Here is a 12,910-nt window from a genome sequence, read left to right on the forward strand (position 1 = left end):
GGTGGCGGCGGCGGCGGGGGGCTGCGGTGTCGTGACGTCACCGCGAGGCGTGCTGCAGAGCACTGGCAAAGAAAACCAAGGCAGCGCCGCGGAGACGCAACCAAAGCGCTGATTACCGCGGACGCAGCGTTTACGCGCAGCCGACGCATAAAGTGGATTTACTGAACACCTGCATGGGGAAACTCTGAGGCTTTTGCTCCTTTTTTTTCTGTCGTCTGCCTCTGCTGGGGAACCAACTGGTGAGTAAAACACGCACTTTGTCTGTCAGGTCGCTACATTTCAGCTCTTGGAATCGGTCAGAAGGTTGTCTGGCACCTCGCTGTTGGCCGCTGTATTTTGAACGTTTGGGATGTTGCAAATATGAGTCACACGCGAGTCCGCGTTAAGCATGATGATGAATGATAAAAAATAAAAATAAAAAAAAAATTAAATGTCGACACGTGCTGAATCAGTTAAACGGCGCGTGCTGTCGGCTGGTTGGGGCGAGAGAGGCTGCAGTGCCCGCGGAGAGGCCGGAGAGTGAGTGCACTGAGCCCTGGCAAAGATCTCTGGAATTAAACCGCTGCATCCCCTGTAGCTTCAGCAGTGTCGGCGCCGTTCAGAGTGTGTGAGCATCATAGTGTACTGTGTTATTTTCACTGGACTGACACCTTAAATGAATCAAATGTATATATATATATAAATATACAAAGTTCAGGCGTGTGCGCGCAGTGAAGCTCGGGGAGGACAGAAGATTTACTGAGGACATAAAAACAGCAAAGGGATTCCTGTAGATAAGAGGGGCTGGGTCAGTGTGTGTGCGTGAGAGAGAGAGAGAGAGAGAGAGAGAGAGAGAGCGAGCGTGTGTGTGTAGTATCATGGCCATGGGAAACTTGTTGGATAATGTGGGCGATGTTGGGTTAGGGGTGCTGGGTTTGAAGGGGGGGTGGGGGTGGGGGGTGGCACCGAGGGCCCAGGACACGAAGATCTGCGTGAAAACGTTTCAGAAACACTGAATAAATAGCAGTTGAAGTAATTTAGTGAAAGGCTGTTTGATTTAGACTTGCTGTGTGGTAAAGGTAATTTTTTAATTATTATTATTTCGTTACGGCCTTGGAATTTTCGTTTTATGGTTTTAATATTCATTATTATCACTTTTATCGTTATTTGTTTTGTCACTTTTCAAAAAATAAAAGTGTTTTCAGAACGAGTGCAACATGATTGTATAGTTTCCCGTGCTGCAGTCATGTTGTATGACAGGATCGTTGTTGGTGGTTTTGAAATCACTTAAATTTACTCAGTGTATTCGCAAAAACGATTAGATAATAATTCTAACACTATGTGGGTGAAGAGAGGAAATGCAACGTATTTGACTGAGATGTGATATAAAGATATGATATAAAATATTCTATATATAAAAATTTCTCCTGATGCAACTTTTCTTCTTCTGTTTTTCAGGCAACTGGAATGGAACTGAATCTGTCGAAGAATGTGATTTCTTGTGGGGACGCAGGTATGACCGGTTTTCTGCTCCTTTAAAAACTATGAAAATGTCTTTGAGGGAATTTGAGTTTTTTTATTTTGTTTGATCAGATTTATCTAGAGCCCTTTTATGAAAATCTATGGAAAACGAAAAGGATGCTGTAGTGTTGGTCAGAGCTCGTTCGTGGTAAATGTCACAGAACACAGGCATGTGCGTGTTCACAGGCATCTGCTTTTAGACTTTCAACCACAATATGTGTGATATGTGCTGAATGGATGCGCAGGGCATTTAGAATATGCTGATATGCGGAAACGTCAGATTATGACATGCAAATAGGAGCACGCGGAAACCAAATCAAAGCAGGCTGAAACAACGTTTTCAACAATATGGTAGAGTTTAACTTTCAGCAATCTGCTTTATTCGTGTGTCTGGTTTCTGATGATGATGATGATGAGGATGATGATGATGATGATGATGATGGTGGTGGTTGTGATTTTCTCGTGTGTTTTCAAGCAATGGAGAGCAGCAAACAAACAAACAGCTCTATTCAGAAGGAAAAAAGGGGTTTCGTTTAATATTTGTCAACAAATGAGGTTTTTAAGATCTTAAATAAAAATGGTTTGTTCCGTCAGCCTGGATGTAATCACAGAGAAAAGGAAGGGACGTGAGAACTTATTAGAAAATACCCTGGGGTTTTTTTTTTTTTGGGTTTTTGTTTTTTTAAATGGCTGACATGCAGATGAGGCGGAGGCTGGTGTTGTACAATCCATTTAAACTCGAGTATCTTCCAGGAAATAATCGTTTATTCTAATATACGCAGCTCCAGCTTAAAGGTCAGATGCTGAACAGTACGACACAGGTTCGGAAACATAATTATTATAAAGACAAACTGTCTGAGGGAGGTTGGGATTTCTGAGTCGGTGCTGGTGGAGGACATTCAGGCAAAATGGGCTTTTATTAAAGTTGTGGTGGAATCTATGTGTCAAATGGAAAATATTGATTTTTATTGAGGGAGGTTTGTATTGGAATCAAAACTCATTTTTGCGTGTATTTAATAATTCCAACTCAGCTCAAGTTATCAAACCTTTTATTTTATTCACCCACAGTAAACTGCTGGGCTGACTGTGCGCAGTATGATGATCGGAAGCCTACGCGTCGTTTAAATACAATCTTTTCTCTGGAGGTTGTTTAATGTACACCTACATCTCCTGCGCCAGATTGTTTGTTGGTTGTCAGGCTCCAGGTCAAACAGGCCTTGGACCAAGCAGGGAAACCATCACCAAGGCAATAATCAGCCCTGTCCTTCTCCAGTTACCCACCGTGTCCAGTTACATCTCCACTGCCGCCCTGCCTTTGAGTCTGTTCGCCAGCTTTAATTTTCTACGCTTTGTCTTTTGGCCCCACGCTCAGCCTCGCTTTTGCTTGCCTTACAGTTAAGAGCGAAAAAAATAAAAAATACACCAAGACATGTATTTGTGTGTGTGTGTGTGTGTGTGTGTGTGTGTGTGTGTGTGTGTGTGTGTGTGTGTGTGTTCGCCTGTTTGGTGTGTGATTAACGGCGCTCGCCGAGTTTATTTTCACTTCTTGGAGGAAAAATATGAGTGTTTGCATTTGCCACTGGCCTTTAACCTGTCCTGCCGGATGGAAAGGCTTTTTAACTCATCCATCACACGCAAGTGCCCTCCAGAGCAGAGGAGGAGCGGGACGCAGGCAGGGATGCAAGCTGAGGAGGCTGGGTATTTTAGAGTACTAACCTCCCCATCACCACTACCCCCACCCTCCCACTCCGGCCATCTATCAGCCTGTTATATCTGCTAGAGGACAGAGGAAGGTAGAATCACGGGAACTCCTCCATGGAAAATCTCCATGTGCTGTAAATCCCATAATATTCCTGTGGGGACTTAAAGGGTCAATGGGTTTAGTGTGACTTTTAAAAAAAAAAAAAAAAATATATATATATATATCTCATATAATATCAAGATATGGACAAATGCCGTGATCCCCCTGTAACTGGCCTGTATGACTTTTCTAAATGTTGTAGGGTGACTTCAGTTTCTGCACCTTCCGGCCCGCGCGCACTTCACTCCATGGATTCAGTGCACCCATTAACTCTCAACTAACAGTCTGCATAGTAAAAACCACCTGCTGACACTACAGGGTGACCAGGTCGTCGATGTCAGCTAATTACAAAACGCATCATCTGCTTACTTCCGTGTTTGGGTCACGCGCCGCAGCTGAATTTGCCTAGTTTCCTGCGCTAAATATCTCGTAAACACAGTTTTGACTACAAGCTGAAAAAGTGAGCGCGCGGGTATAGAGGATAGAGGTGTCCTGCCCAAGGGCATCTCGGTAGGTAATATGTGAGGTTTGTAAGTGACCGTCGACCTTGTTACAGGCCTGTGACTGCTCACAGCAGGCCACCATGGCGCGTGTTGGAGCAGGAATCTTTTTTTTTTTTTTTTTTAAAGGAAAAAAACATTTAAGGGTACTCTATTTTCTAGAAATGGTTTCAATGAATCTTTTCATTACAAAGACTTCATAAAACAGGTCTGTTAAGTGTAGAAATTTAATACAGGCTCCTGTATGAGCCCCCTCTGTGCAGAGAGACGCTGAACAAATATAGATGGGAAAAGAGCAAATGCTTGTTGAGAGCTTGCACAATTGTCTTTTGAAAGAGCCTTCGGGGGGAGTTTTCCGGTCGGACGGGGATCTCATGTCATACAATGGCCGAAAATGCTCGAGACTGGCGCCGGTGACAGTCCCGCGTGTCAGACGGTGAGGCCTGAGCCGGTGCGCGTTTATCTGACACATGCGAGGCTCCGGGTTGAACACCAAGCAGTCAACAGGTCAGATGGTCTTTAGTAACGTGTAATCAACCTGAAGAAATACGTGACTGGATGTTATTTCTGTTTTGCGGGCATTTCGCTTAGCATCCAGTCGCAAGTGCGCAGAAACACAGTGAGGTGTCTGTCCTGTGATGACTGGCATTGCAGTGTCTAATGTGTCAGTGACTAATTTTGCCGTTGGGTTGGACAGTTTGACTTATCTCATTTTTAGCACTTAGTTCACATAAACATATCACGGATGGCAAATATTTGTTTTTGTTTTAAGAATCACGACTTTAAAAATCTATAGGTCAACTATAGCATGTGGTTCAAACTGCAGTCACGGTAAACAGTTTAACACACACACACACACACACATACACACGGCCTAATATGTTTCCAGATTACATGGGAAAGAAGCTAAAGAAAACTAAATTACTGCTTGGATTGGTCTGAAAGAAATTTTAAGCCTATCAGATTTCCCAGAATGCACAGCGTCTACCTACTTCAAACCGCTTTAAGAGGTATTATTATAAGGCCTCACCTGACGCTTTCCTGACTTCAAACCTACTGAAAGAACACGTTTCGCGCCTCCATGTTTTGTGGCCAGCAGGCGCCGCTGCGTTTTTCTCACCAACAAAAACACGTTTTCTAGAAAACGCCTCGTTTCTCCTGCAGCTGCCGCGAGTTTTACTGCATGTTCTTCTCCAGCGCAGCTTCACACGGAGGCAGCGAGTCAACACGTGGGAGAATCTGTAGTACCTCTGGATCGGAGATGGATGTTTACGGTTCATTTTCAACTGATCTGTGAGGGCAATGCAACAACGGTGCAAGCGTGACCGAGATCACAAGAGTCCAACCAGTAAACACCCTGACATCATAACATATGATCTGAAACTTTGGATTTTCAGATTCACCTGTAGCTTTATCCAGATCACCCCACGTGATCCAATTTCATTTAGATTCCAAGTCGTCTAAATAGTCTCAACGGATAACACCGAGCCAAGCCACCACCGGCCGTCATGCATGAGTCAGGCCAATGTGTCAGCATCAGTAGCCATATTCAGGTTATCTGTAATTAGATCATATTAACCGGGCCATTCATCACAGTGTGATTTGAGCTGAGAGATTGGGATCCAGCTGCGCAGTCAGAGAGGGGCCATAGAACAGAGTCGGATACATGTTGGAGTTTAGACAGTTTTTTTTTTTTTCCACGAAGTTTGGACACAAACCAGTGGCTGTTCAGGGGGAAACGCAGCGCACACAGATCTGCTGCTGTCAACAGCTGATCATTCAGTGAGGTGTTTGGTAGCAAACAGCCTGGTGTTGGTTCTGCTGCAGAAAACACGGTCCAGGTATGAGACAGAGCCTTGGTGTGTTTGGCTTCTATTAGTTAGTTACCAATGAGCTGCTGGAGCGACACTTGTCAGTTTACAGCGTCAGACGCACACACGCGCGCGCGCACGCACACACAGCATCATCATGCGCTTTTCACGTTAGGCCAGGGTTACATGGCAAATGTTTATTCAGCTCAGCACATATCCGAGATATACATTGTGTGGGCGTGTGTGTGTGTATAAGCGCACCCAGCGTGGGTTGCACTGAACACATTCAAACATGCCTTGTATGAATAACAGGCCCATTTTTACTCTGAGAGCAAAGCGTTGCACTGCGCGCGCTCGACAACTGGGGAAAGAAAAAAAAAAAAAAAAACAAGTGAACGCTGCAAAAAATGTCCACGTTCACGAGAGATGACGAGCCTTAACAAACTGCCACTATGATAGACTCACTTGTTGGGAATATTCTCTTTCCTCAGATGAGTCACTTTTTTATTTTTTCACTGCATCTAAAACGTGGTTAAAGATAACATGCAACAAAAAGCAAAAACTCAAATTAATTTATGGGACTTTTTTTTTGCATTTGCATTTGCTCGAGCTTGACGTCACACTAAATATCTTGGTTGGGTGGAGATTTTCTTGCAGCGGGAAAGTGGGTGGGACTGTTCATTTTGGGGAGGTTAAACCAAGCAGATGGGTGGGTCTCGTGTCTGGGTTGGAGAGCCGGAGCTTCCTCTCGGTCACAGCGGGCAGAAGCTTTCCCCTGCAGCAGATAGAAGGAGAGCGCACTGGGCCGTCACTGCTGCAGAGGAGGGACAGGGGGGCTGTGTGTGTGTTAGTGTGTGTGTGTTAGTGTGTGTGTGTGTGTCCCCTTTTTTTTCCTCCAAGTGTTTTTTTTTTTTTTCTTTTCTTGTGGAAGAACAAAAAACTGCCGTGGAAATTCTCCCTGCATGCTTCATCCTCTCATGTCGTGGTGTGTGTCTGGCAACGGGTGGATTTTTTGCAGCGTAGCTGTTGAGGAAAGCTTTGTGCACCCCAGGATTCACCCCGTTTCCTCTTTGTACGCATCCTTCTATTCAAGGTGGGATGAATTTGGACAGAATCGCAGAGGCAGTGAGAGCACCGCCGCCCCGCGACGTGGCCCCCGCGTTTCATTTACCGAGAACTTCAAACAGCAGTCGAGAAACTTTAGAGAACTCAAGCAGCGAGTCTTCCGACACAGAGCTGGCAGGTACACAGTCAGAGTGCTTTCAGCAACTCGTTTCCTTCTTCTGAGTGCTATAACGCTTTGTTTTACATCTCCTGCAGCGGTGGGCTGTCACACAAAGGAGACGATATTATAGTTAACTTGTTTGTCTTAGTGTTTGCCTATTCTCTCTGCAATGACGATTTATTTCCGTGTGTTGCGGTGCATCATGCACATGCATATAAAATCTATCCAAGCCCATTTCCAGTTAATCTTAGTTTGGTCTGTTTTCTGCGCATAAATACGACAAAATAGAAAAAATAGTCCAGTTTTGTTGCAGTTACACCCCATTTTTTTTGTTATTGCGCTGGCTGAGCCAAATATTTGGCAGGATCCCGAGGTCTGTCAGGGAAAAATGTGCAGAAAGCCTGGCCTGCTGTCAGTAAATGCATTAAAACCAACAAACTATAAATATTGGGTCCGTCCACCAATCTAAACTGAAAGCCAGAAGGTCCGTATTAACAGTTCTTGGAAAACAGCTTTTTGTTCTTCAACTTTGCCACATTTTTAGAAAAACAAAGGCGCTTTCTTCCCTTTCTCAGTCCACTTGAAGAAATAGTAAAAACATGCGTGAACATCATTTAATTAACTTAGTTGAAATTATTTATGGGGCTTAGATTAAAAACGACATTCTGGGTTTTGGTTCAATTTGCTTTTTATTTTTGGCAAACATTCTTATTTCTTTTCTTTTTCTTTTTTTTTGTGATTAACCTTTGCACGTGCTGACCCTTCAGTTTAACGAGGCAATCTTGTTGGGACACGAATACAAGATAGCAGGAGGGAGATAAGGGTGGGCAGAGCTCGTCGTAAAGAAAGTCATATTGACCGAAGGCAGATACAAGTGTGTTTGAAAGAATCGATGCAAAACTCAGACATGTTTGTAAATATTTGGCTTTAAGCTGTCACTTCTCTTCTCGGGCTTATTTTTTATGAAGAGCGTTGTAAACAATTTATTTATAGCTTTGGCTTTGCTTATTTCTTGCTCACAGGCCTTTTCGGTTATTGACCTAAAGCTTAAGTTGCTGCACTTAATTCTACTCTGAATCATTTAACATTTAAGGTGCAAGTACTAACCTATTGAATGCAAAAATGTCCCTCAATTATCTGCTATTCAAAGTGTCTGTAACATGCAGTAATTTCACCCCCCATTAATGATCCACAGAAAAGGAGAGGAGTGCTGAACACAGGAGCGATGACGGGAATGCGGACGACCCCAAGAAGAAGAAGCAGCGGCGGCAGCGGACTCACTTCACCAGCCAGCAGCTGCAGGAGCTGGAAGCCACTTTCCAAAGGAACCGCTATCCGGACATGAGCACCAGGGAGGAGATCGCCGTGTGGACAAACCTGACCGAGGCCAGAGTCCGGGTAAGAGGCCAGCATAGGCAGACCGCCGACCGTGCGTAAAGCGTGCGTAATGCGTGCGCAAAGACGATTTTACAAATAAACTCGAGCATTCTTGGGTGGTTCTTTTTGAATTCTTAAGCAATTACCTAAATAAATGAAATGATTTCACAGACACCTGAAACCAAATAAATAATGAACTATTAGACCAAATGTCCCCAAATAAATAATTATAAGAAGATGAACAAAATAAAAACTTATTCTAACATTTAAAACATACAAGAATGACTAAAACGGCTTAATATGAGGGTTACGCCCTGTATGATGGCTGCGCTGAATTCAATAACTTCTTGTTCCCAATATAATATTTGAATGTTTTTATTTACCATTGATTTACCCAAACGGAGCTAATTTAATAAATCAGTGTAGGAAAAATCTCCAGTGAGGATGTCTGCACAGACTCCCAGCTTTTCTGCGTGATACCAGGACAGGCCGGTAACAACATCCACTCTTATATTATATGTGGCTTTGAGGTCAGTGCTTTATAAACTGTGCCGCTTCTCCTGGAACGACTCTTACTAAATGACAGTGAAAATCCAGTAACAGGGTTGATAAATTGCTGCAGTGACTTTAAAGCAGTTCAGTCAGGTCGAAACTAAATCTGTGATTTAATCCTGAAACCGAGATATTTTCAAAAGCTGTAGTGTTAACAGATATTACGTTGCAGTCATCGACTGTCAGCCGCTCTACATCCAAAAACTAAGTCTTCCATTATTAAACCACGTGCTTAATTCTCAACACCGCGCGCAACCGTGACTCAAGCATGAATAAAACAACATGTCTGTGAAAACACACGTTCATATTTCATGTTGAAAATTTAGCAGAAATACAAGCAGTCTTAAAGTCGTGCTGGAAGTGACACATGCTCTTTCAGGGTGTATCCGCGTTGCTAATGGAGCCAATAGAGGATTTGTCTTTTGATGACATCATCACCTTATTTCTCCCCGTGGGGGAGACGGTGCATGTAGCCAAATCTACCTGTGGCTGTGCAACGAAAAGGAACCGGGCGTGATTATATTTGTACAGGAAGGGAAGTTTCAACAGCAGGGTATTTACAACATTTGCAACTTGGAAGTAAAAATGTTTGAACAATATATTGTTTAACAAATTTAAATCAGAAGAGATTCCTGGATTCTAATGGGAACCTTTGGAAAAGTAGAAAATAGCTGACGCCATAAGTGCCTATATAAAATTCACTACACAATACTACACACCATTTTTATAGGCTCAGGTAATAATAAAGCTGCTCTTTTCACTAAAAAAAAAAAAAATCTGGATGCTAGAAACACAAAACAATTGCACTTGGTTTTCATTTACAGCAACTGGCGCCTGGCGGCCGGGCTTAGCAAAAAAATCCACCGTTTCAAATTGCACAAAAATGCATACAGCTATTTAAAGTGCAGAGAAAAAAAAGTGAAAAGGCTCGGAAGGAGTTTAAAGTGCTGGATTTTCTTTTCGTGAGCCAAGAAGGGGTGAATTTCAAACAGTGCAGCTTTTTATTTTGGCGGAGTAGAAGGAAAACATTGTAAAGAGCGTGCCACAGCGCAGAGTGAATATTTCATATTCATATCGGAGCATTTAATGAGATGTTTTGACGTTTTAAAGTGTTTGGACTTGATCTTTTGAGGTCATCGGTGTTTAATCAAGCATGACAGATATTACATTCAGATTGAATTATATTTGTGGGCTCAGGTTGAACGTTACCTTGGCCTAATTTGCTCTTTGCTCGTCAACCTGCAACTTTAATTTTTTTTTTATTTGTTTCTTTTTTTCTGTCTCGGTTCAGGGAGCTGCAGCCTCACACGAGCCGCTGTGAAACGCAGCCTCTGCGTGTTTCCTCCGCAGCTCTCTGTCTGTCACATCGCTCATGTCTTTGTGGACAATTTGTCCGCAGCACCCTGTTCCCTGCGCGGCTATAAATAGCCTCCGCGGGCCCTTGTGATGATACCACTTGTAAACTGTTTCTACTATGAATTAAAAATGACTCGCAGAGTGCCAACTAACGGATATTTTGTCAGGTTTCGATAAGGAGTGAGGATATCCAGAGGCACGTTTCTGATTCATTTACAGCACATCCACTGTGCGTGTTTGACTCATAGTGTAAACCTGTTGGTTTTATTTCGGGCAGTCTGACCCACATACTAACATATGCTCACACCGTTACACCTTCATTTGACTCGCATGTAAATGAGAGATAAACCGTTGTTAAAAATAAAGCAAAAGTAAATAGATTAAATAATAATTCAACACTAGGCTCCATAAGTAAAAACACATTGATGTTGTGGTGCTACTGATGCTTTTTTTTTTTTTTTTTGTCATTTTAAACAACAAAATTCGTGTCTTGTCTCCGTGTACAAGGTCAGTTCAATATAATAAATATATACATTTTCTCATGCCGAATATTTCACTAAGAAATATTTTTATTTGCGATGATTGTGGAGAAAAGTTTCATTTTATTTCCATATTTCCGGACCTCGAAGAGCTCATCCAATAACTTCCTGCACAAATTATAAATAACTAAACACGAATCTAAATAAATGCAGCTTTAAAGTTAAGGCTTTAAATAATGTCCAGTTATAAACAAAGCCAAACGGAAAGAAGCAGCAGTCACTATTATATTCACGTTAAAGCCTTTGTTTTCAAACACACCGATTCTGTGCAAATGAAAGGGGATTTTTATTGGATGAATGCGAAGTTTCGGTCTCTACAGCACTGGACTGTGGAGCAGCAGCTGCTCCTTTAATTTAAATCAGGGTTGTGTTGCAGTAAACCGGCCGATTGTGCGGATTTTCAAAGGAAAAGACAAGCAAATCCAGTTTGATGTTTTTCCCTAGGAGAAAAAAAGAGATACAACAGCTCTCTAAAACAAATCCCCAGTCAAGACTGTGGCGCTCAACAACAGATTGTGGTCCCCAAACTGATTTTTGTGACCATAAATAAATAACTGTTAGGCCTGTATTTATGGAGCCTAACTGAAAAGCTTGTGTTATTCAAATGATCGTCAGTGAAAATACAGTCTGTGCGGGGTTTTTTCCTGTGTTTACAAAGTGTTGTAAACACATCTTTAGACATCTGAGAACATTAATCAAATGAAGTTGTATTTAATGAGCTGTCAATCAATCTGGGCCTGCAGCTTCACATTCTGAATTTTGCTGTAGGTATTTTGATTGTGCCTCCAAAATATTTTACCTAAATGTATTTTTTTTTTTAATAAAATGCCCCATGCAAATTAATTGTAATGAATAACAGTCAAAGACTGGTTGTTTTTGGATTTTTAAATAGCACATAAAATATTGTGATTTTTATTTAGGTGATGTGTCCTAAAGACCTAAACACACCCTGAATGCGGCAGCAACAATTTTGAGGCCATTAAAGGGGTTTGATATGAATCCATCAGTTCTGGCTGCAATTTATAATATTTAGTAAAAAAGTGGTGTCGCGTGATTCTTACTGGAAAGTTGAATTTTATTCCAGTAGTTCCTCATAAGCTATTGTGATATTTGGAGAGTTCAGGTTATTAGCCTTGGTGGAATGACAGAAAAAATAATGATAGGCCTAGTAATAATCATCTTGAACCAAAGGGAAATTCCCATTTCAGACTCTCTGGGGCCCCGTGGCTCCTCGCTCGTGTCTGCGGTGACTCTGCTGCTCTGTAGCGCAGTTCATGTCTGCGGCTCTAACCCTGTGTCTCTCTTCCAGGTGTGGTTCAAAAACCGCCGCGCCAAGTGGAGGAAGCGGGAGCGGAACCAGCAGATGGACCTGTGCAAGAACAGCTACCTGCCGCAGTTCAGCGGCCTCATGCAGCCTTACGACGACATGTACCCGGCCTATACCTACAACAACTGGACCAACAAGGGTCTCACCCCGGCGCCGCTGTCAACCAAGAACTTCACCTTCTTCAACTCCATGAGCCCCCTCACCTCGCAGTCCATGTTCTCGGCGCCTAACTCCATCTCCTCCATGACCATGGCGTCCGGGATGGGCCACTCCGCCGTGCCAGGCATGCCCACCCCGGGTCTAAACAACATCAGCAACCTGAACGGGATCGGCACGTCCGGCATCAACTCGGCCATGTCTTCGTCCGCGTGTCCGTACGGGCCTCCTGGCTCTCCGTACAGCGTTTACCGGGACACTTGCAACTCCAGCCTGGCCACCCTCAGACTCAAATCCAAGCAGCATCCAACGTTTGGATACAGCGGCCTGCAGAGCCCCGGGTCGAGCCTGAACGCCTGTCAGTACAACAGCTGACGGGCCAAAAGCGAGGCCCAAATATTATAAATAGAAATAAATATATATGTGATGAACGGACACGGTGTCAGAGCTTATAGAGGCTACCTGCGGATGGGGAGAAAAATCAAAGACAACTAAACTGGATTAGTTGCAATCATTTTTCATAAAAAAAAAAAAAGAAAACATGGATTATGCGGGTTATATGTGTTTACCAATGAACTTGCACAGCAATTGAAATGTCCAGTTGTTTTTTTTTTTAAATGAAGACGTGTTACATTGCTGCATTGTACATATATAAATGTAAATATATACAGGCCTAACGTATGAAACAGACGATGGGATTTTTCTTTTCCTTTTTTTTTTTTGCGCTTGCTTGCTTTCGAAGACTGGCTTTTTTTTTGGGGGGGGG

General features: G+C 42.9%; 1 protein-coding gene across 4 annotated transcripts; it reads left to right on the forward strand.

Annotated features, from left to right (window-relative positions):
• Positions 1 to 108: 108 nt before the first annotated feature.
• On the forward strand, positions 109 to 12,684 carry pitx1 (paired-like homeodomain 1). Of its 4 annotated transcripts, none has more exons than XM_023413040.2 (5): positions 110 to 239; positions 1,438 to 1,492; positions 6,706 to 6,855; positions 8,033 to 8,235; positions 11,971 to 12,684. In XM_023413040.2, exons 2-5 carry the CDS (start codon positions 1,447 to 1,449, stop codon positions 12,517 to 12,519), a joined length of 948 nt encoding a protein of 315 aa, XP_023268808.1. In that variant the 5' UTR covers positions 110 to 239; positions 1,438 to 1,446; the 3' UTR covers positions 12,520 to 12,684. The 4 variants fall into 4 exon arrangements, with proteins under 4 accessions (XP_023268811.1, XP_023268808.1, XP_023268809.1 ...); XM_023413041.2 differs by lacking the exon at positions 110 to 239 and adding an exon at positions 1,044 to 1,058; XM_023413043.2 differs by lacking the exon at positions 6,706 to 6,855 and having other exon boundaries at positions 109 to 239.
• The last annotated feature ends 226 nt before the right edge of the window (positions 12,685 to 12,910 follow it).

The sequence above is a fragment of the Seriola lalandi genome, unplaced genomic scaffold (genome assembly GCF_002814215.2).
Source record: "Seriola lalandi dorsalis isolate HSWRI2012SDOR001 ecotype SW California unplaced genomic scaffold, Sedor1 jcf7180002054502, whole genome shotgun sequence".
Taxonomy (NCBI): Eukaryota; Metazoa; Chordata; class Actinopteri; order Carangiformes; family Carangidae; genus Seriola; species Seriola lalandi.

Excerpts from the sequence above, each read along its gene's own strand:
- pitx1 (XM_023413044.2), top strand. The coding sequence starts at position 6,318 with ATGGGTGGGTCTCGTGTCTGGGTTGGAGAGCCGGAGCTTCCTCTCGGT. Across the intron at positions 6,598-6,705 it reads CTTCATCCTCTCATGTCGTG|GTGGGATGAATTTGGACAGA; the intron begins GTGTGTGTCTGG and ends CTTCTATTCAAG. Across the intron at positions 6,856-8,032 it reads TTCCGACACAGAGCTGGCAG|AAAAGGAGAGGAGTGCTGAA; the intron begins GTACACAGTCAG and ends AATGATCCACAG.